General features: G+C 45.8%; 1 protein-coding gene across 1 annotated transcript in view; it reads right to left on the bottom strand.

The window, feature by feature from the left end:
• Positions 1-19,989, bottom strand: part of LOC123750678 (keratin, type I cytoskeletal 9-like) — a 44,917-nt gene extending 24,928 nt beyond the window's left edge. Inside the window, exons 1-3 of the mRNA XM_045732779.2 lie at positions 19,971-19,989; positions 19,244-19,482; positions 12,951-13,026 (exon numbers count right to left, since the gene is read on the bottom strand). Coding sequence (XP_045588735.2) covers positions 12,951-13,026; positions 19,244-19,482; positions 19,971-19,989 — 334 coding nt within the window. The remainder of the gene's footprint in view (positions 1-12,950; positions 13,027-19,243; positions 19,483-19,970) is intronic.
• Between the last annotated feature and the right edge of the window lie 457 nt (positions 19,990-20,446).

The raw sequence follows: 20,446 nt of genomic DNA, 5'->3' as shown, positions 1-20,446 counted from the left end.
GAATTATCAGGAGAAAGCGCCAAGCTATTATGACTATACAGCACTGGAAAGGGAGTCAGGATAAAGATTTGAGATGGGACGGGGTGAAGGAATGGTGCACAATCACTTGGACATTCGGGGATTGAACGCCGACTTGCATGAAGCGAGACCGTCGCTCTACTATCCAGCCCAAGTATATGAAATGAAACATTCATTATGTGGTGCGAGAGAGAGAGAGAGAGAGAGAGAGAGAGAGAGAGAGAGAGAGAGAGAGAGAGAGAGAGAGAGAGAGAGAGAGAGAGAGAGAGAGAGAGAGAGAGAGAGAGAGAGAGAGAAGAGAGACAGAGAGAGAGAGAGAGAGAGAGAGAGAGAGAGAGAGAGAGAGAGAGAGAGAGAGAGAGAGAGAGAGAGAGAGAGAGAGAGAGAGAGAGAGAGAGAGAGAGAGAGAGAGAGAGAGAGACAGAGACAGAGACAGAGAAGAGAGAGAGAGAGAGAGAGAGAGAGAGAGAGAGAGAGAGAGAGAGAGACAGAGACAGAGACAGAGAAAGAGAGAGAGAGAGAGAGAGAGAGAGAGAGAGAGAGAGAGAGAGAGAGAGAGAGAGACAGACAGACAGAGACAGAGACAGAGAAAGAGAGAGAGAGAGAGAGAGAGAGAGAGAGAGAGAGAGAGAGAGAGAGAGAGAGAGAGAGAGAGAGAGAGAGAGAGAGAGAGAGAGAGAGAGAGAGACAGAGACAGAGACAGAGACAGAGAAAGAGAGAGAGAGAGAGAGAGAGAGAGAGAGAGAGAGAGAGAGAAGAGAGAGAGAGAGAGAGAGAGAGAGAGAGAGAGAGAGAGAGAGAGAGAGAGAGAGAGAGAGAGAGAGAGAGAGAGAGAGAGAGAGAGAGAGAGAGAGAGAGAGAGAGAGAGAGAGAGAGAGAGAGAGAGAGAGACAGAGACAGAGACAGAGAAAGAGAGAGAGAGAGAGAGAGAGAGAGAGAGAGAGAGAGAGAGAGAGAGAGAGACAGAGACAGAGACAGAGACAGAGAAGAGAGAGAGAGAGAGAGAGAGAGAGAGAGAGAGAGAGAGAGAGAGAGAGAGAGAGAGAGAGAGAGAGAGAGAGAGAGAGAGAGAGAGAGACAGACAGAGACAGAGACAGAGAGAGAGAGAGAGAGAGAGAGAGAGAGAGAGAGAGAGAGAGAGAGAGAGAGAGAGAGAGAGAGAGAGAGAGAGAGAGAGAGAGAGAGAGAGAGAGAGAGAGACAGAGACAGAGACAGAGACAGAGACAGAGACAGAGAAGAGAGAGAGAGAGAGAGAGAGAGAGAGAGAGGAGAGAGAGAGAGAGAGAGAGAGAGAGAGAGAGAGAGAGAGAGAGAGAGAGAGAGACAGAGACAGAGAAAGAGAGAGAGAGAGAGAGAGAGAAGGGAGGAAAATAAAAAGAAAAGTGGTGAGGGAATCGAACGAGAAAAGAAAAGGACGATGGCAGGAAAAATACAACAACATGGAGGACAGAGAGAACAGGGGTAGGGAGGACAAGAGAGAACAGGGGTAGGGAGGACAGAGAGAACAGGGGTAGGGAGGACAAGAGAGAACAGGGGTAGGGAGGACAGAGAGAACCGGGGTAGGGAGGACAGAGAGAACAGGGATAGGGAGGACAGAGAGAACAGGGGTAGGGAGGACAGAGAGAACAGGGGTAGGGAGGACAGAGAGAACAGGGGTAGGGAGGACAAGAGAGAACAGGGGTAGGGAGGACAAGAGAGAACAGGGGTAGGGAGGACAGAGAGAACAGGGGTAGGGAGGACAGAGAGAACAGGGGTAGGGAGGACAGAGAGAACAGGGGTAGGGAGGACAGAGAGAACAGGGGTAGGGAGGACAAGAGAGAACAGGGGTAGGGAGGACAGAGAGAACCGGGGTAGGGAGGACAGAGAGAACAGGGATAGGGAGGACAGAGAGAACAGGGGTAGGGAGGACAGAGAGAACAGGGGTAGGGAGGACAGAGAGAACAGGGGTAGGGAGGACAAGAGAGAACAGGGGTAGGGAGGACAGAGAGAACAGGGGTAGGGAGGACAAGAGAGAACAGGGGTAGGGAGGACAAGAGAGAACAGGGGTAGGGAGGACAGAGAGAACAGGGGTAGGGAGGACAAGAGAGAACAGGGGTAGGGAGGACAGAGAGAACAGGGGTAGGGAGGACAGAGAGAACAGGGGTAGGGAGGACAGAGAGAACAGGGGTAGGGAGGACAGAGAGAACAGGGGTAGGGAGGACAGAGAGAACAGGGGTAGGGAGGACAGAGAGAACAGGGGTAGGGAGGACAGAGAGAACAGGGTAGGGAGGACAAGAGAGAACAGGGGTAGGGAGGACAGAGAGAACAGGGGTAGGGAGGACAGAGAGAACAGGGGTAGGGAGGACAGAGAGAACAGGGGTAGGGAGGACAAGAGAGAACAGGGGTAGGGAGGACAGAGAGAACAGGGGTAGGGAGGACAGAGAGAACAGGGGTAGGGAGGACAGAGAGAACAGGGGTAGGGAGGACAGAGAGAACAGGGGTAGGGAGGACAAGAGAGAACAGGGGGTAGGGAGGACAGAGAGAACAGGGGTAGGGAGGACAGAGAGAACAGGGGTAGGGAGGACAGAGAGAACAGGGGTAGGGAGGACAGAGAGAACAGGGGTAGGGAGGACAAGAGAGAACAGGGGTAGGGAGGACAGAGAGAACAGGGGTAGGGAGGACAGAGAGAACAGGGGTAGGGAGGACAAGAGAGAACAGGGGTAGGGAGGACAAGAGAGAACAGGGGTAGGGAGGACAGAGAGAACCGGGGTAGGGAGGACAGAGAGAACAGGGGTAGGGAGGACAAGAGAGAACAGGGGTAGGGAGGACAAGAGAGAACAGGGGTAGGGAGGACAGAGAGAACCGGGGTAGGGAGGACAGAGAGAACAGGGGTAGGGAGGACAAGAGAGAACAGGGGTAGGGAGGACAGAGAGAACAGGGGTAGGGAGGACAGAGAGAACAGGGGTAGGGAGGACAAGAGAGAACAGGGGTAGGGAGGACAGAGAGAACAGGGGTAGGGAGGACAGAGAGAACAGGGGTAGGGAGGACAGAGAGAACAGGGGTAGGGAGGACAAGAGAGAACAGGGGTAGGGAGGACAGAGAGAACAGGGGTAGGGAGGACAGAGAGAACAGGGGTAGGGAGGACAGAGAGAACAGGGGTAGGGAGGACAGAGAGAACAGGGGTAGGGAGGACAAGAGAGAACAGGGGTAGGGAGGACAGAGAGAACAGGGGTAGGGAGGACAGAGAGAACAGGGGTAGGGAGGACAGAGAGAACAGGGGTAGGGAGGACAAGAGAGAACAGGGGTAGGGAGGACAGAGAGAACAGGGGTAGGGAGGACAGAGAGAACAGGGATAGGGAGGACAGAGAGAACAGGGGTAGGGAGGACAGAGAGAACAGGGGTAGGGAGGACAGAGAGAACAGGGGTAGGGAGGACAGAGAGGACAGGGGTAGGGAGGACAGAGAGAACAGGGGTAGGGAGGACAGAGAGGACAGGGGTAGGGAGGACAGAGAGGACACAGACGGGAAAAGACAGAGCTGAAACTCAGAAGCAACTTTTGAAGGAAAGCCAAGAAAGTTTGCTGCGATATATTGCGTAGATAAACAGAATGTGGGAGCGGGGAACGATTAACGAAGGAGAGGAGGAGAGGAAGGAAGAAAGAGACAAAAAGAGAGTTTTTCTCTTCGAGAGAATAGAAAGAGAAGACGCGATGAAGAGGAAGGGGAGAGATCAGTGGACACAGAGGGACGAAGAGGAGGAGAGAGAAAGAGGATAGAGGAGGTGACAGTGTTGAGATAGAAAGATAAAACGGAGGGAGGGGTAAGAAAGAAACGGAATTCGAGAATAATAAATGAAAGAGAAAGGGGGTGAAAAAAAGAAGGAGAATGGACAGTTAGACGGGAAAGAACACGTATAAACGCGAAAATAAAGATAAAATGGGAGGATAAAATTAAAAGAGGGAAGAGTAAAGAAACGAATAGAGTGGATGGGATAGAAAAGAAGCGAACAGTTTAGGGAAGAGACAAAGCGCAATGAAGGGGAGAAGAGAGAGATTAGGCTAACACAAATGATAACGAAAGAGCCAGTGAACCAAAACCTAGATATTATCATCTGAACGCACCCTAAAAATGAACATCTGAACGCACCCTAAAAATGAACCTCTGAACGCACCCTAGACACCACCAACAAGATGAGACAAACTTAAGCCTCCATCAATGGATTATAATCTCAATGAAAAGTGCAAGAACACGACCCCTAAACACTATTCACACTGGGCGTGTTTAAGAACGACCTACTGACCTTTGGCTGTTGTCAAAACAGGGTCTAGCGAGGCCAAATAGGGTCAAATGAGATAAGGCGAGTCTAAACAAGATGGTATTAGATCAGGTCAACTTTTCGAAACCAAGTGAAGATTGGATAGATGGGGCCAGAAATCCTGTCAGATAGAGCCAAGTGAGGGGTTAGCATCTTGCAAGACAATGTCAGATGAGGTCAAAGGTGCGACCAGATGAAGCCTAGGAGTCTGCCTGACAAAGCCAGATGGAGCGTGAGATCAGACTAGAGAAAGCCATATGAGACCAGGCGACGACATTCGAGGTTCAACTCTGCGAAAATAGGATCACGAAGTAGTGAAATTCTCTACCAAGATATCAGGGGAGGTCAAGGAAACAGGGTCATACCTAAACGTGAGATTGGATTACTCAGCCTAGATCATGTTATGGATTCAAAGCAATAAATACATCTTCAGAAGTGACCTTCTGAAGATGTATTTAATATACGAAAGTACTTAAGGAAATTCCTGTTTCATTTTTCCTCCGTGGTCTGACATTGTCACATTCTTAATCACGTGATTATTTTCGTGATATACACACACACATATATATATATATATATATATATATATATATATATATATATACATACATACCCATCTGTTCAATATTCCTTGCGTTTTAAAATTTCGAAATATTTTCTCAAATATTTCATTTTTTAACTTCTTAGATTTAAATGCCCAACTTACCTAAAGCTGACCGACTTCCAATCGTCTTTTATCCGCTAAAAAAACTTGAAAACTCTCTCGTGTAGGAAAAAAAAGTAATAGTCATGGCTCTCTTGAGCTTAAAGTGCTTGAGAAATCCACAGGTGTGTTGAGAGGTCCGCCATCATTATCACAGGTATTACACACATCAAGTTAACACTTTGCATATTTCTTCTGGCATACATTATCACTTTTCCCGGAAGAAAAATATTTATTGATATTTATTTGAAAGAAAAGCATTACGATCCCGTTCTACTGGTTCATCCTTCCTCGCCCTCAATGCTAAAAAAAAAAAAAAAAAAAAAAAAAAAAAAAAAAAAAAAAAAAAAAAAAACTGACTCATCACGTTGTTTCAATTAAGGATGGTAATCATCTTCACTCATCTCTCTTCCCCTACTCCTCCCCCTTCGACTCACCTCCTACCACCATCCTCCTGTCCCCCACACCCTCCTTTTAGTCCACAATTTTGACCCCTTCTCTCCCACACCAATAACCTAGACTTACCCATCAACCAATTACCCTTATACCATCCTATTTACCCATCCCACAAACCTTCCTCAATCCCACAACCTTCTCCACCCTTTTCTAGCAGGCTAGACGTTCCCTTCAACCCATTATCCTCGCAACCCATACACACACACATTCCTCCAATTCCACCATACCTCCCTTCCATCAACGGCGACTTCCCCTTTCACTGTTTGGTTTGTTAACATGTCCTGCGGGTCGAGTGTGGTGGCGTGGTGGCCTTCGCTCGTTTGGATACAAAAATACATCGTCGAAACTCTCTTGTTTTGAGAGTTCTGGTGAAGCCCAGTTTTGCTGCGTGTCTAACACGGGGTTTGGGATTTATTGGTACGACTCTACACGGGCTTCACTATGGCCAGTGTTTTTGTTCTCTACTACGGCTCACAACAATGTTTCGTTACCATACACATAATTTTCGTATATTTTGTTTTTGCAGTCGGTGAATGCCCGTGTGTGTGTGTGTTTGTGTGATATGTCTGTAATGATATAATTCAGGTATTTTCATTAGTTATATTAAGCTAAATTCTTAAGAGTCACCTTTTTTTTAAGACTTCCCGTAAATATCTTGCACTCAGATTAGAATTAAACCTCCTCAACAGGAGTGACTTGAATGCGTGTTTACAATGGGAGAGTGTGTAGGCTGTGGGGTGTATCATGTACACCCAGAGCTGTGGAGCGTTACAGACGACACTTAATATTTACATCGAAGAGGTCCACGCACCATGGCAGGGTTCCAAGCATCAGAGCAGAGGTTCACGAATTATGTAATAGTTCAGTCATGTGTAATTTAAAACACTTACGTTAAGCAAGGAATTTACTGTCACTGGAAATATTCATACATTTCTGTGAAGAAGTCTCTTATCATTAGTGCTATTTGCACTCTTATATAAACATATATATATTGCGAGGTATTGATGCATTATAAGAGAGATTCTCATGTCATTAGAGTACTTCATTTGCTTCGAAAACAAAAAAACTGTTACTGGCATAAAACAAATTTATAATCCATTTACGTATCAGAGTTCCTTTCATACGGAAATAATTCATGTATAATATGGATGGAGTATGCATACAACAGCAAGATAAGCTCAATATACAACTACAAAATAAATAGACCAAACACTTCACTAACAACATTCCCACGGGCCCAAAATATCAATGAAATATCCACAAATCCACTACACCTGACTCCCACTATGGTAAACAAAAACAAATCCTCCTCAGACGCCAACTTTCATATAAAAAGCGAGATAAGTTTCACACTTAAGGAACTTAAAAGAAAAAATGTCTTAGAATGAAAAGCCGAATTATTTCAAGCACATCAGCTTTAATCCGTATCCAATTGAGGCAGCATCTTGCTACGTCTGTTCTGGGAGAAGTTACGAACTCCTTATAGGATTACTAGACAAATGGAGTACTCGGATCAGAGGCAGCTCTTACACGCTCATCAATACCACTGAGGAAATAATGCAGTGAAGGGGAGATTGCTCATGTTTACAGAGTGGGGGCTTGGGTCTCCTTTGTTGGTGCGCCAAGGGGTGTGTAAGTATATCATGATTGTTTGTTCTAATGCACAGAACGGGTTTGTTGTTGCTTTCATTTGGTGTTGGGTTTATGTATTTGTCCCTTTCTTATCTACGTCTTTTGCTTTGTTTGATCTGCATTTGGAGGTGTCTCCGCCAGCGTCTACTAATGTTAAACTACTGCTTAACGTTGCATCGTTCAGATTTCAACTGCTGTGTCGTTCAGACCTTAATTTGTGTGTCTTTCAGTCAGTCAGTAAATAAAGGAGTGTCGTCCTGACCGTTATGGTGTGATCGATCAGTACAACGTTGTCGAGGGATACTATGACATGATGCTATAAAAATGGTGTCAGGTGACATCTTTAACATTACTGTGGTGCATGGCACTGTTTCGAGAGTCTCTGCCTTCATTCTCTTCCTTCCTTCCTTCCTTCTTTCCTTCCTTCCCTTGCTCTTTCCCTTCCCTTCCTCCATCCGTACTCCCTCTCTCCGCTCCCCCCCACACCAATCAGCCAATCCAGCCATCTGTCAGAAAGCCATCCATCTATTGATGAACCCATCTAACTTCACATCCATGAATCCATCATTGCAGGTATCAATCCATTCGTCTGCTCAGCCACTCATCCACGCACGCACTGCCAATATTACCGAGACATATTCCCAGCAGACACGGTGTGGATAATTGGAGGATCTGCCATGGAAGGAACTAATTAAGTCCTAGGATGGTGAACCCTCATAGAGGATGTAAGGGATGAAGAGGAGGACCGGTAGTAGGATCAAGAGGACCAGGTGGACAGGTGGTACGACCAGGAGGTGGACCAGGAGGTGGACCAGGAGGTGGACCAGGAGGTGGACCAGGAGAAGGCCCGGTAGGTGGCCCCGAGAGAAGGACCACATTGGGAGGACCGGAAATAGGACCGGGACGAGAACCGGGACAAGAACCGGGAGAAAGGCCTATAGGAAGCTCAGTTCGAGGTCCAGTAGAAGTAGCGTAGTGGATGTTAGATTAGAACAAAAAGATCTTTTTATGAATTCCATCTGTGAGGTGTTCTTGGATCACAGAGACGGAGAACAGAGCTAATGAGTGCAAGTTAATGACAGTACTAAGGAAGAATGAGTAAACAACAGGTCTATAACAAGGTTATTTGCTCAGCTTCAGCTACAAGTGCTATTCGCATTGGTCGCGGCAGAAGACTCTCTCTCTTACCGCCCACGTCACTACTGGTGTGTGTAAAAATCAAGTGATTTACAAAAATGTACACAAAAGGGAATGCTGTATCTTCCTCTCCTAAAAAACTTGCATGGATATTTTTGTTTATTAATTCGTAAATGTGTAAATTACTGCCATTGTTACTATTACTACCATTCACCAAGTAATCAACCACCACCTAAACCACCACGCTACACCACATCCACCACCATCCCCAACACCACCACACAACATTACAACGACCAGCCAACACCACACACACATCACATCGAACACACAATGGACTTGAGAATGGTCCAGGACGGACCGAAACGTCGTCGTCCTTTCACCTTCTAGTGTGTGGTCTGGTCAACATACTTTAGCCACGTTATTGTGACTCATCGCCTGCACATCACAACTACAAGCCAACAACTCGGCCCTCAACACAACCACCACATTACAAACAACAACCACCACCACCCAACCGCCACCACCCTGAACACCTCCAACCACCACTCACCACCACCACCACTACCAGCAGCAGCAACTGGTAAACCCCATCACGTCATACAGACCTCAGTGTTCCCAGTGTTCCCACTTCATAAAAGTGCCTCGTAGTTGCTGAATATTAAACTCCTCAGTCAGATCCGAGGAAGATCTAGGGACGAACTTTGTTTACAGACAGTTTAAAAGGTTTGGGGTCTTAATAAAGAGACAATTCATATACAATTGAAGAGTGTAGCCTTCAGATATTGCTAAGGTATTATATGAAGTTGGCAATTATGTATCGCAGTCTGCTTCGGCGACCGCTTGGTGCTGGAGCACCAAGACTCCTGAAGCTCTTCCTCCCATGTCTATTGAAGCTCGACCCTCAAACGTCTACACCAAACAATTAATCCTTGAACTTCTCGTCAGATCTGAGGGGCCAAAACAGATCCAAAACAAATGTATTTGAATTATTTGTCACGCAACATGTGTGAGAACTCAACAATACCTGCTCAACTAAATATATACAGATATTTAATAAGCATTCGCCTAAAGCCACCTAACATCTGCTTCAAGCACAGTAACCACATTTGGCCAGCGAGCGAGACAAAACAGAAGACAAGAAAATTAATAGCAAGAAAACAAACAAGAAATCGACAGACCCGCTAAAGACAGAATGACGAAATTTTTTTCAACTTCGACTTCAATAAGGTGAACCTTCGTGGTATCTTAAACTCGGGTCTCGAGACGACCATCATTAATCCGGCACTGAATGCTGAGAGGAGGTACATGGAGAGGGGGAGAAAGGAGAGGGGGAGAAAGGAGAGGGGGAAGAATGGAGAAAGGAGAGGGAGAGAGAGAGAGAGAGAGAGAGAGAGAGAGAGAGAGAGAGAGAGAGAGAGAGAGAGAGAGAGAGAGAGAGAGAGAGAGAGAGAGAGAGAGAGAGAGAGAGAGAGAGAGAGAGAGAGAGAGAGAGAGAGAGAGAGAGAGAGAGAGAGAGAGAGAGAGAGAGAGAGAGAGAGAGAGAGAGAGAGAGGAAGAGATGAGAGGACAAGGAGGGAAGGAGGAATTGAACTGAATCCCCTTAATACACGGGTAAGAGGAACAGGTTTCTAAAGACCAGACTATTGGAATTAATGACCGATTTCATTACGATTCAAAGACGACGAGCGTGGAGTAGACGCAGCGAGGGAAGCTCAGGCAAATCTCCCTCCGACGTGCGGTGGTTAACACTCTCACGTCCTCGTCGCGACGAACGCACGACCCGGGCTACGTCTTGGACGACGACGTCAGTGGCAGGAAACGGGGACGAGTGACAGAAAACGAGGTTAGGGTGGCAGAAAACGGAGTTGAGGTGGCAGAAAATCCGGATGATGCAAAGATTGGGGGTTGGGATGAAAGAAAATAGGGATGTGGTGACAGAAAACGTGGTTTGGGTGAAATAAAACGGGTGGAGGAGAGGTGAAAACCGGAGGGTGGAGGGGAGGGGGGTGAGAGATAAGCGGAGAATAGTGGCAGAAAACGGGAAAGTGGCAGCAGAAAATAAGGGAGTGGCAACAGAAAATGAGAAGTAACGGAAGAAGACAGGGGCTGGCAGTAGAAAATGGAGGGTGCCGGTAGAAAACGGAAGGTGGTAGTATAAAACGGACGAAAGCTGTAGAAAACGAACTAGAATAAAATATTAGTTTCTTATCCCATGTTTAAAATGCTTTACATATTGCCCAAAAATACAAAAAAAAATCTCCATCTCTGGTTCCCATTTTTTTCTGAAGGATTCTTTTGGTCTTTACCACAGTTTATTGGCTGAAAGAAAATCTTATTTGGAAAAAAAAACGCATGAAAGAGCTTCATGAAATCTAATTCAATAAAGCACTTAATGGAAAAATGTTTATCAACAAAGTTTACTCCGAGCTTAGTATTTCTCTAAATTGTTTGTGTTCTGTTCACTAAAAAGGCTGCAACACATGTATTTTATAGATGAAAATTGTCTTCGTGTGTAAGCTGAGCCAAAATTTAACATTGTTCCTTATTAAATAACCTGAAAGGTGTTGAGTAACATTATCACCTGCTTCAGGTTGACATGAGACCAATTCGTGACATTATGTATCAACCAATCACCAGCTCCCTCATATGACTCAATATTTCTAAAAAATATCCTGATTTTTGCATTCACTACGACTCGCTCCCTCGACACTATATTTTTTAACCAATCACCTTTTTCACTCCTACTATATCCAGTTCTTCCCTTTTTATCCTTCCCTTCGTCCCTCCATCCTTGTCTTATGTCCTTCTTCCTTTTTAATAGGTTTCAAACCCAGAAACGAAACCCCATATCTCCCAATGTGCGTTCTCATACTACATGGTAAAGCAGGTTAACTGAATTCAATAAGGAATGTAGTAAGATGACATGGGTGGAATAAACGAAAGATTCTGCAAGGAAACAGATTAAAAGGGAAATTTAATTTGTTTTCGATTTACTGGGTCTTTTTTTTTTAACTAAATCTCGCAGACATACTTGTCGTAAAAAGTTTGCGAAGAGAGAAATATCAATAAAAGTACTTATAAAAACGTAGACATCTTACACTTGACCGAAAAGGCCTCTTCGCATCCACAGTCACTACACATTAGAATGAGTTACATATCAACATCATCAGTGATGATACAGAACATTTAAGATTCATACTATGATTTTGTTCAATACAACACTCTCTAGTAGTAAGGATCCGTGTTCTCTGGACACGGATCCTCGTGTACTGGCAAGTGTACCGGACACTTGCCAGTACACGAGGCTAGGATTTTCAGCTCCTCCTCCTTCTCCTTCTCCCTTCCCACCCGACCACACCTCAAATTTCACGGCCGACATCCCTCAAGTTTCACCCCACACCCTTCTAGTCATCTCCCAGCACACCTCCCCCCCCACCCGTCGCCACACCCCAAGCTTATCCAAACACCCCTTCCACACTCCAAGCCTATCCAAACACCCCCTCCACTCCCCAAGCTTCTCCTAACACCCCCTCCACACCCCAAGTTTTACACCCACCCTCACCGCGTTTTCTAAGAGACCGAGCTTATGTTTCTTGAACATCAAAATTTGCACGATAAAATAATTAGCAACATTAGGTTTGAAATTTCTGTTTTCAAAATTCGGAGTGTTTAATGTCTTATTTTCAGGGTAACTTTTTTATTATTAACACTTTAAATACATCTGCATTTATGCAGCAATCCTAGAGGAGTACAAGTGTGTCAAGGGCTATCTTGAGGTTATCTTGAGATGATTTCGGGGCTTTTTTAGTGTCCCCGCGGCCCGGTCCTCGACCAGGCCTCCACCCCCAGGAAGCAGCCCGTGACAGCTGACTAACACCCCAGGTACCTATTTTACTGCTAGGTAACAGGGGCATAGGGTGAAAGAAACTCTGCCCATTGTTTCTCGCCGGCGCCTGGGATCGAACCCGGGACCACAGGATCACAAGTCCAGTGTGCTGTCCGCTCGGCCGACCGGGCTAGCAAGCTATGTGATGCCAAAAAATACCCATCTCCTAAGATGCTAAATTATAAAGGACCATGTGATCAGTAGTCTGCAAACTTTTGATGCATTATATGAAGAACACGAATGTGAATGGGAAGCATATTTTTTTTTAGTGATATAGTAAGTACATTTGCGTTTGTGCTGCTACCCTAGACTATATGATGGGGGAAGGTAGCTACGTTGTACTAAAAAATCCCCATCACACAGGATGGTTAGTCGTACAGAGGCATGTGATAGGCAGTGTGCACTGGCAGACTCCGGAAGCATTTTGAGGATATCATCAACACAAGATTGAATAAGGTAGCAGTGGTAATACAAGTCCCCATCTCGCAGGATGGTTAGTCATACAGGGCCATATGTTTAGTAGCCTGCACTGGCAAATTTTGGCTACACTGTAGATGATGAACTCTACGGACCAAGCCACCCACGTTTTAATACTGTCACTAAATCGTCTGCTATACATTATTATTTATGCATAAAGCTTACCAAATAATCATCTCGTCAACAATATTTATAATATACTTATTTAATCAAGCTAGCAAGTTTATGCATACATTCACGTATGTATTCATTCATACATCTACCGCATACACAGAATAACCTCCACAACCACATAAAGACCTTCCACCAAACACACCTCCCCAAGGACCATTCCCATCCACTAACAATCAGAAATCTTAACTTCACGGCTGCTTCCCTCGGTTCCCGTGTTTAGAGCCTCAGAGGTAAGTGTTTTCATATTCTGCAGAACATTCATAGAACAATTGCGAATGTTGATTGTCTTTTGATACGCTTACTGAGAGTCTTATCTCCACAGGCGTCTGTCACAATCATCCACAGTCAACACCAGTATCATCTCTCACCATCAACACTACTAGCACTATATCGGCGTCCTTGGCCGTCTCCACTGTCGTATACCACCACCGTCAATCTCTGACACCATCACCGTAAACCATTCTCACCATCACCACCACCGTCTATCTCCTTCACAATCGCCGTCAATCTCCCTTAACATCCTGCACCGTCAGGACCTGTTGGCGGATGAGGGCGCGGGCAGCAGCAGCAGCAACAGCAGCAGAGGCAGCAAGGCCAGCAGCAGCACCACGACCGAACAGAAGCCCGACTCAGCAGCTCCAGCACGAGGCAACAGCCCCAATAGCAGCACCTCGACCGAACAGAAGCCCGACTCAGCAGCCCCAATACGAGGCAGCAGCACCAGTACGAAGCAGCAGCCCCAGTAGCAGCACCACGACCGAACAGAAGCTCGACTCAGCAGCCCCAATACGAGGCAGCAGCACCAGTACGAAGCAGCAGCCCCAGTAGCAGCACCACGACCGAACAGAAGCTCGACTCAGCAGCCCCAGCACAAGGCAGCAGCCCCAGTACGAGGCAGCAGCCCCAGTACGAGGCAGCAGCCCCAGTACGAGGCAGCAGCCCCAGTACGAGGCAGCAGCCCCAGTACGAGGCAGCAGCCCCAGCACAAGGCAGCAGCCCCAGTACGAGGCAGCAGCCCCAGCACAAGGCAGCAGCCCCAGTACGAGACAGCAGCACCAGGGCAGCACCAGCAGCATGTTGTAGTAGCAGAAGCGATGGAAAAAATGTAGAGTGTGAGGACCAGGAGTCGGGGCGGGGCGGGAAGAATGTGATTACCCTGATGCAGGAGGAAGCTTGCTAACGAAGCAGGGAGACACGACCCCCCAAAAGACGTCAAAGGTGTTTATTTTTGCCTTGGCTCTGCTTCGAGCAAAGACGTTCCAACCCTGTTTACTTATACATTTTTAAAGGAAGTTTGTTTACATGAACTTTTGTTTTTACATTGCGTGTTTAAATAAGCATTTTTGCAAGTAGATATGTTTTCATTTGCCTGAAAGAATTCGGGGTCTGGAGGAATTTCGAATGAAGTTGATGGTAATTTCTTGTGTTTTTAAGGGAAAATATTCGTTACTTCACTATTATATAAAATGTACGTACGCAAAAATATACCAGAATGATGTTTTTGAGAATGAAAAGGTCACATTCTTGTGACCTCTGATAAGCAGAGGTCACAAGAATATAACCTCTGGTGATCAGTGTTCCCCGCTCCGTCGGCTCAAGGAGGGTAAATCCCCCACCTGCTTGCCTGCTGCTGCAAAAGATGTTTACTTCCTTACTTTATCTATGAATACCAGCAGGTCGAGGAGAGTTGACGTGAAATACTCATACTTAGCCAAATTTAGTTTAAGGAAATATGTAACCTTTGCAACACGAATATATCAATGCCGTTGAACGGGAAAACTAGCAAAGTTTATACAATATTAAGGTTCCACTTAAAATCTTAAAATTATTTTAACAGATTTCCTAGATCATATAGAATGATCTTGACATGATTGGAAAAGGAAGACCAGTCCTTCAACTTTACTATAAAACGTTGAAGCGATTACCAAGAAGCGAAAACATTTCACCTGCAAGAGGTTAACGAAGACACTAACAGGAAGCTTCAGATAAAACAATGGGAGAGTTACGGAGACGTGGAGGGGGTGGAAGAGGCGGAATACTTGTGGAAGAAAGGGAGAAGGGAAAGGGAAGGGAAGGAAACTATTAAGTGAGAGCGCCAAGCCATTAGAGTATATAGCACTTGGTAGGGATCAGGATAAGGATTGGGATGGGACAGAGGACACGGTCGGGGATTGAACGTGAGGGGAAGGTGGGAAGGGGGCACGGAAGAGGCGGAATTTGACATAAAACATTATGATCTGTGGACCAAACCTTTAGGAACACTCAACATAGCAGCGTGCGCTTGCCTGTAGCGGCAGAAGACCGAATGGGCAACATTTACATCACCGGACCAGGAACTAACTCCCAGCTTTTGTAAAATTAAATTTCTACAGGGCCAAGTACAGGAGGCAGCAACCAAATCCCAGTTTTCATAGGCCTTATATAGAACAATTTTTAGATTAGGTCTACAATTAATTGCATATGTTAGGCCTAGGATTTCTTATTTAGCTCTATAACATATACGTTTTATGGTTAAGATGTTTCAGATTTTATGCTCATTAAAATCAAAATAGTACAAACCTAGGTTATTGAAGTGCAACCATCCCCATTTTGTACGTAGCATCCATAGTAGCAATAGGTACTATCGCCCTTGTAGTATTGGAGGCCTACTAATACCTGCATCAGTAGCGGTAAGTCATCGTTAAAGCTGTCTCTGTTTCCTTTAGCTACGTTATGTTGCTTGATGACCGCAGCTGCTATGACGTGTGATGATTGAGTAGTGTGTTGCTAGTGATGAGGGTTGAGCCCTAACCCCCTGTCTCTGAGCCCTAACCCCCTGTCTCTGAGCCCTTCCCCCTGTCTCTGAGCCCGAACCCCCTGTCTCTGAGCCCTAACCCACTGTCTCTGAGCCCTTCCCCCTGTCTCTGAGCCCTTCCCCCTGTCTCTGAGCCCGAACCCCCTGTCTCTGAGCCCTAACCCACTGTCTCTGAGCCCTTCCCCCCTGTCTCTGAGCCCTTCCCCCCCTGTCTCTGAGCCCGAACCCCCTGTCTCTGAGCCCGAACCCCCTGTCTCTGAGCCCTTCCCCCCTGTCTCTGAGCCCGAACCCCCTGTCTCTGAGCCCGAACCCCCTGTCTCTGAGCCCTTCCCCCCTGTCTCTGAGCCCTTCCCCCCTGTCTCTGAGCCCGAACCCCCTGTCTCTGAGCCCCTTCCCTCCGCCTCATAATAACTTAGTCCACCCTCTCTGCCTAAGAAAATAAGAATAAAAAAGGCAAAAAAGACCTATTGGCCCATACGAGGCAGCTGTTATTTATTTCCACACAAACTCATTTATTTGTGTCTAACCTGCGTTTGAAACAATTCAGCGATCCCACGTCAATTATCTTACCCGGTAATTTGTTCCATAAATCAACAACCTTGTTTCCAAACCAGCATTTACCCAGGTCTTTCCTGAATCCAAATTTGTTTCCAATTTGTATTCATTGATTTGGAGTTCATTTTGTGTTGATATATTTAAAATGTTATTTATATTTCCTCTGTTATATTCTTTCATACATTTATATTCGATCGTTCGTTTCTCCTGTCATTCGTTCGGTTGTTTGTCCGTTCGTTCAGTCGTTCGGTCGTCTGGTCAATGGATCTTTTTCTGTCGATTCGAACAAATTATTAACACGTTCTATAAATTACACGTAATTTTTTGTACAAAAAAATGAATATTGGTGAATTTGAGCGTCTCTTTAAACACTTACATTAAATCAGTTACATACACCAATCTATTTATAACTTACAGAACGTAGAATAATTCCGAATCAGAATTAGAATTAAGTTATTCACAGAGTTCAAGCTGCTTGTTACCAGAACACAAATAATAATAATAATATAAACATTAACAATGTTTACATATAATGAGGTAAAAAGAAACACGAGAAAAAAAATTTTGTGACGAAAAATCTCTTTGGGAAAAATAGTCACTAATTTTAATCACGTACCCTGTATAACGCAGGAAAAAAATTAAATTTAATCCCCTTGGGAATTCTTGCTAATTGCGTTAATGATTAAGGTACAGACGGACGGACGGACGGACGGACGGACGGACGGACGGACAGAAGCAGGCCTAATCGCACATGTCACACCGACGGACAACCGCAAACGAATTGACAGGGTTGATGAGGACCAACTATTTAGCATTTGGGGAACACGAACAAAGGGACACAGGTGGAAACTGAGTACCCAAATGAACCACAGAGACATTAGAAAGAATTGTTTGTGTCAGAGTAGTTAACAGAGGGAATGCGTTAGGCAGTGAAGTGGTGGAGGCTGACTCTATACACAGTTTCAAATGTAGATATGATAATGAGCCCAATAGGCTCAGGAATCTGTACACCAATAGTCTGACGGTTGAGAGGCGGGACCAAAGAGCTGACGCTCCCCTCCACCCAAGCACAACTATGTAGACTAAGTGATTACTGACAGACAGACGCAGATGAGGCTTCACCAGCTGACTCATGTTGATATTACCGACGACAAGCCTTAGACAGGAATCCATAATTGCGAATTATCAACAGTCAGGAAAAAAATGACAAGAAACAGATCGCTGCCACTGAAACTTATTTTCTCTAAAAGACTTTATAAGCTGCCAAAAACCATTTCATATAGTTCCCCCATGAGTATTTTTTATATATGATGCTTGAATAACTGGGGATGTAGCCATGATTCGGCAAAGGAGTATACTTAGTTGAGAGAAAACAGTCATTGTGAGAGTCCATAGACTTATGCTCCTCCTAATCTGTGTGCACGAAACTATTCACATGTAATGAGATTGGTAAGCAAGTTGAACGAACGGGAAACGGAAATATTAAAGCCACCTCCTTAATCAGCTTCAAGAGCAGGTAAAAACAAGCTTTTGGGAACAAAGGTCCCTGGTACCCAAGATTTTTTTTTTTTTTTTTTTTTTTTTTTTTTTTGAGATATATACAAGAGTTGTTACATTCTTGTACAGCCACTAGTACGCGTAGCGTTTCGGGCAAGTCCTTAATCCTATGGTCCCTGGAATACGATCCCCTGCCGCGAAGAATCGTTTTTTCATCCAAGTACACATTTTACTGTTGCGTTAAACAGAGGCTACAGTTAGGGAATTGCGCCTAGTAAATCCTCCCCGGCCAGGATACAAACCCATGACATAGCGCTCGCGGAACGCCAGGCGAGTGTCTTACCACTACGCCACGGAGACTTAGAATACGCATCTCACTGGTCGAGTCAGGAAGGTAGAAACAGGCAAGCACACCAACGGGTCCAGGCAGGTAGGAGCACGTTAACCTGTTACATTGTACCTGTTACAAGCAGGTAACAGGTACAATTAAGCAGGTAACATATACAAGCAGGTATTCGTTGTCTGTTCGTGCGTGAGTTCTATGGTGTTGCCATATATGAACAGGTTAAGATAACTTGTTGTTTGATCATGTAAAGGGTATTTGGGCATAGTGTATACCCATGAATTTAAAATAATACATGAGTATATTATTATTACTATTATTATTAAAGACACACACACAAACATACACACATACACACACACACACACACACACACACACACACACACACACATACACACACACGTAGCCTCGTAGGCTCGTAGCCTGGTGGATGGGGCCTCGTAGCCTGGTGGATAGCGCGCAGGACTCGTAATTCTGTAGCGCGGGTTCGATTCCCGCACGAGGCAGAAACAAATGGGCAAAGTTTCTTTCACCCTAAGTGCCCCTGTTACCTAGCAGTAAATAGGTACCTGGGAGTTAGTCAGCTGTCACGGGCTGCTTCCTGGGGTGTGTGTGTGTGTGTGGTGTGGAAAAAAAAAAGTAGTTAGTAAACAGTTGATTGACAGTTGAGAGGCGGGCCGAAAGAGCAAAGCTCAACCCCCGCAAAAAACACAACTAGTAAACACACACACACACACACACACACACACACACACACACACACACACATCACATCCATCCCACCAGTCAAACTCATTTGAAAAGAAAAGCCATTAATGTTAGTAACTATCAATCATTGCCACTGAATCATTCAGTGCTTCGGTAGTGAGTACAGTCCTCCTAATGACTCGTGAATTCCATCGTTCAACCACAGCATCCAACTAATTTGGTTCGTCAACATTAATCTGACTGCTGAGTCTTGGTCGTTATGACCAATTTCATTTCGCGATTATGTCCCAAGTTACCCCAACAACTCTTGACCTGTTTACTACCTGTACTGCTTGGGTGAGGCCAGCCTCGCTGTCTGCTACTCGCGTCACTCACTCGCTCGACCCCCCCTCTTCCCGATCTCCGACCCTCACGCGCCCCTAGACCTTTCTGGCCGTCGCGACATTTCTGACCCCTCGTGACCTTTCTGACTCCTCGTGACCTTTCTGACCCCTTACGACCTTACTGACCCTTCGCGACCTGTCTGACCCCTCGCGACCTTTCTGACCCTCGCGACCTGTCTGACCCCTCGCGACCTTTCTGACCCTCGCGATCTTTGTGACCCCTCGCGACCTTTCTGACCCTCGCGACCTTTTTGACCCTCGCGATCTTTGTGACCCCTCGCGATCTTTGTGACCCCTCGCGACCTTTCTGACCCTCGCGACCTTTCTGACCTTATCTGACCCTTCTGACCCCTCGCGACCTTTCTGACCCTATCTGACCCCTCGCGACCTTTCTGACCCTCACGACCTTTCTGACCCTCCCCTGGAAACACAATCCGTAACTGTCTCTATTTTACGCATGTTACAACTTGTAATAAAGTTGTTACATCTTGGCTTAACGTGTTTATGACGTATTAGAACGTTGTTACAACTTGCTATATTGGTTGTTATAACTGGTTAGGAGGTGTTAAAACTTGTTCGAACGTTGTACCAACGTCGTAGTTTCGGTGTGTGTTTGGCGGGTCGCGACCTTTCTGAACCCTTTTGACCTTTCAGGCCCTCGCGATCCCCGCTATCACCATCAATGCTAATAGTATAGCCCTTGACCTTGTGATTATGTACACTCGAATCCTGGCGACTGATACAAGGAAGACAGGGGGGGAAGATATGGAAAGGATGGAAAAGGAGGGACTATGAGGAGAAAACGCCAAGCCATTACGACTATGTAGCACCTGGATGGGATCAGGATAATGATTTGGGATGGGACGAGGGGAAGGCAACCACCTGGACGGTCGGGGATTGAACGCCGACCTGCATGAAGCGAGGCCATCGCTCTACCGTCCAGTCCAAGTGGTCGGGCAAAGGATGTGAAGATGGGGATGGGCTGGAGAGGATGGGGTGGGTAGATGGGGCGGCGAGAACAGGGGGGGGGAAGGTTGTCTTCTAGTGCGAGAAGAGAGCAAATGAAGAAAGGCTTTAGATAACATGAGAGGCGGAGGAGGTGGGGAAGCAAAAGAAGAAATTGAAATTGAAAAAGAAAAAATGGGGAAGAAATTGATGGGGAAGAAAGAGGTTGAGGAAGAAAGTGGGAAAGGTGAGATGGGGAAGAGCTTAAAGAATCCAATGCTTCACATACGAAGTATTCAAGAATACCATGACCTGCAAAGAACCTTTAAGAGTAAGAATGTCACGAGAAATACATTACACACCCACCTTAGAGTCCGTAGTGCAGAGAGAGACGTCAGTGTGCTGTTAATCAGGGATATTACCAGCGTGTCTCCTCCTCC

This window comes from Procambarus clarkii, chromosome 40, assembly GCF_040958095.1.
Source record: "Procambarus clarkii isolate CNS0578487 chromosome 40, FALCON_Pclarkii_2.0, whole genome shotgun sequence".
In the NCBI taxonomy this organism is placed as follows: domain Eukaryota; kingdom Metazoa; phylum Arthropoda; class Malacostraca; order Decapoda; family Cambaridae; genus Procambarus; species Procambarus clarkii.
Note: the sequence above shows the minus strand (reverse complement) of the source record. Positions and strands in the feature narration are given on the sequence as shown.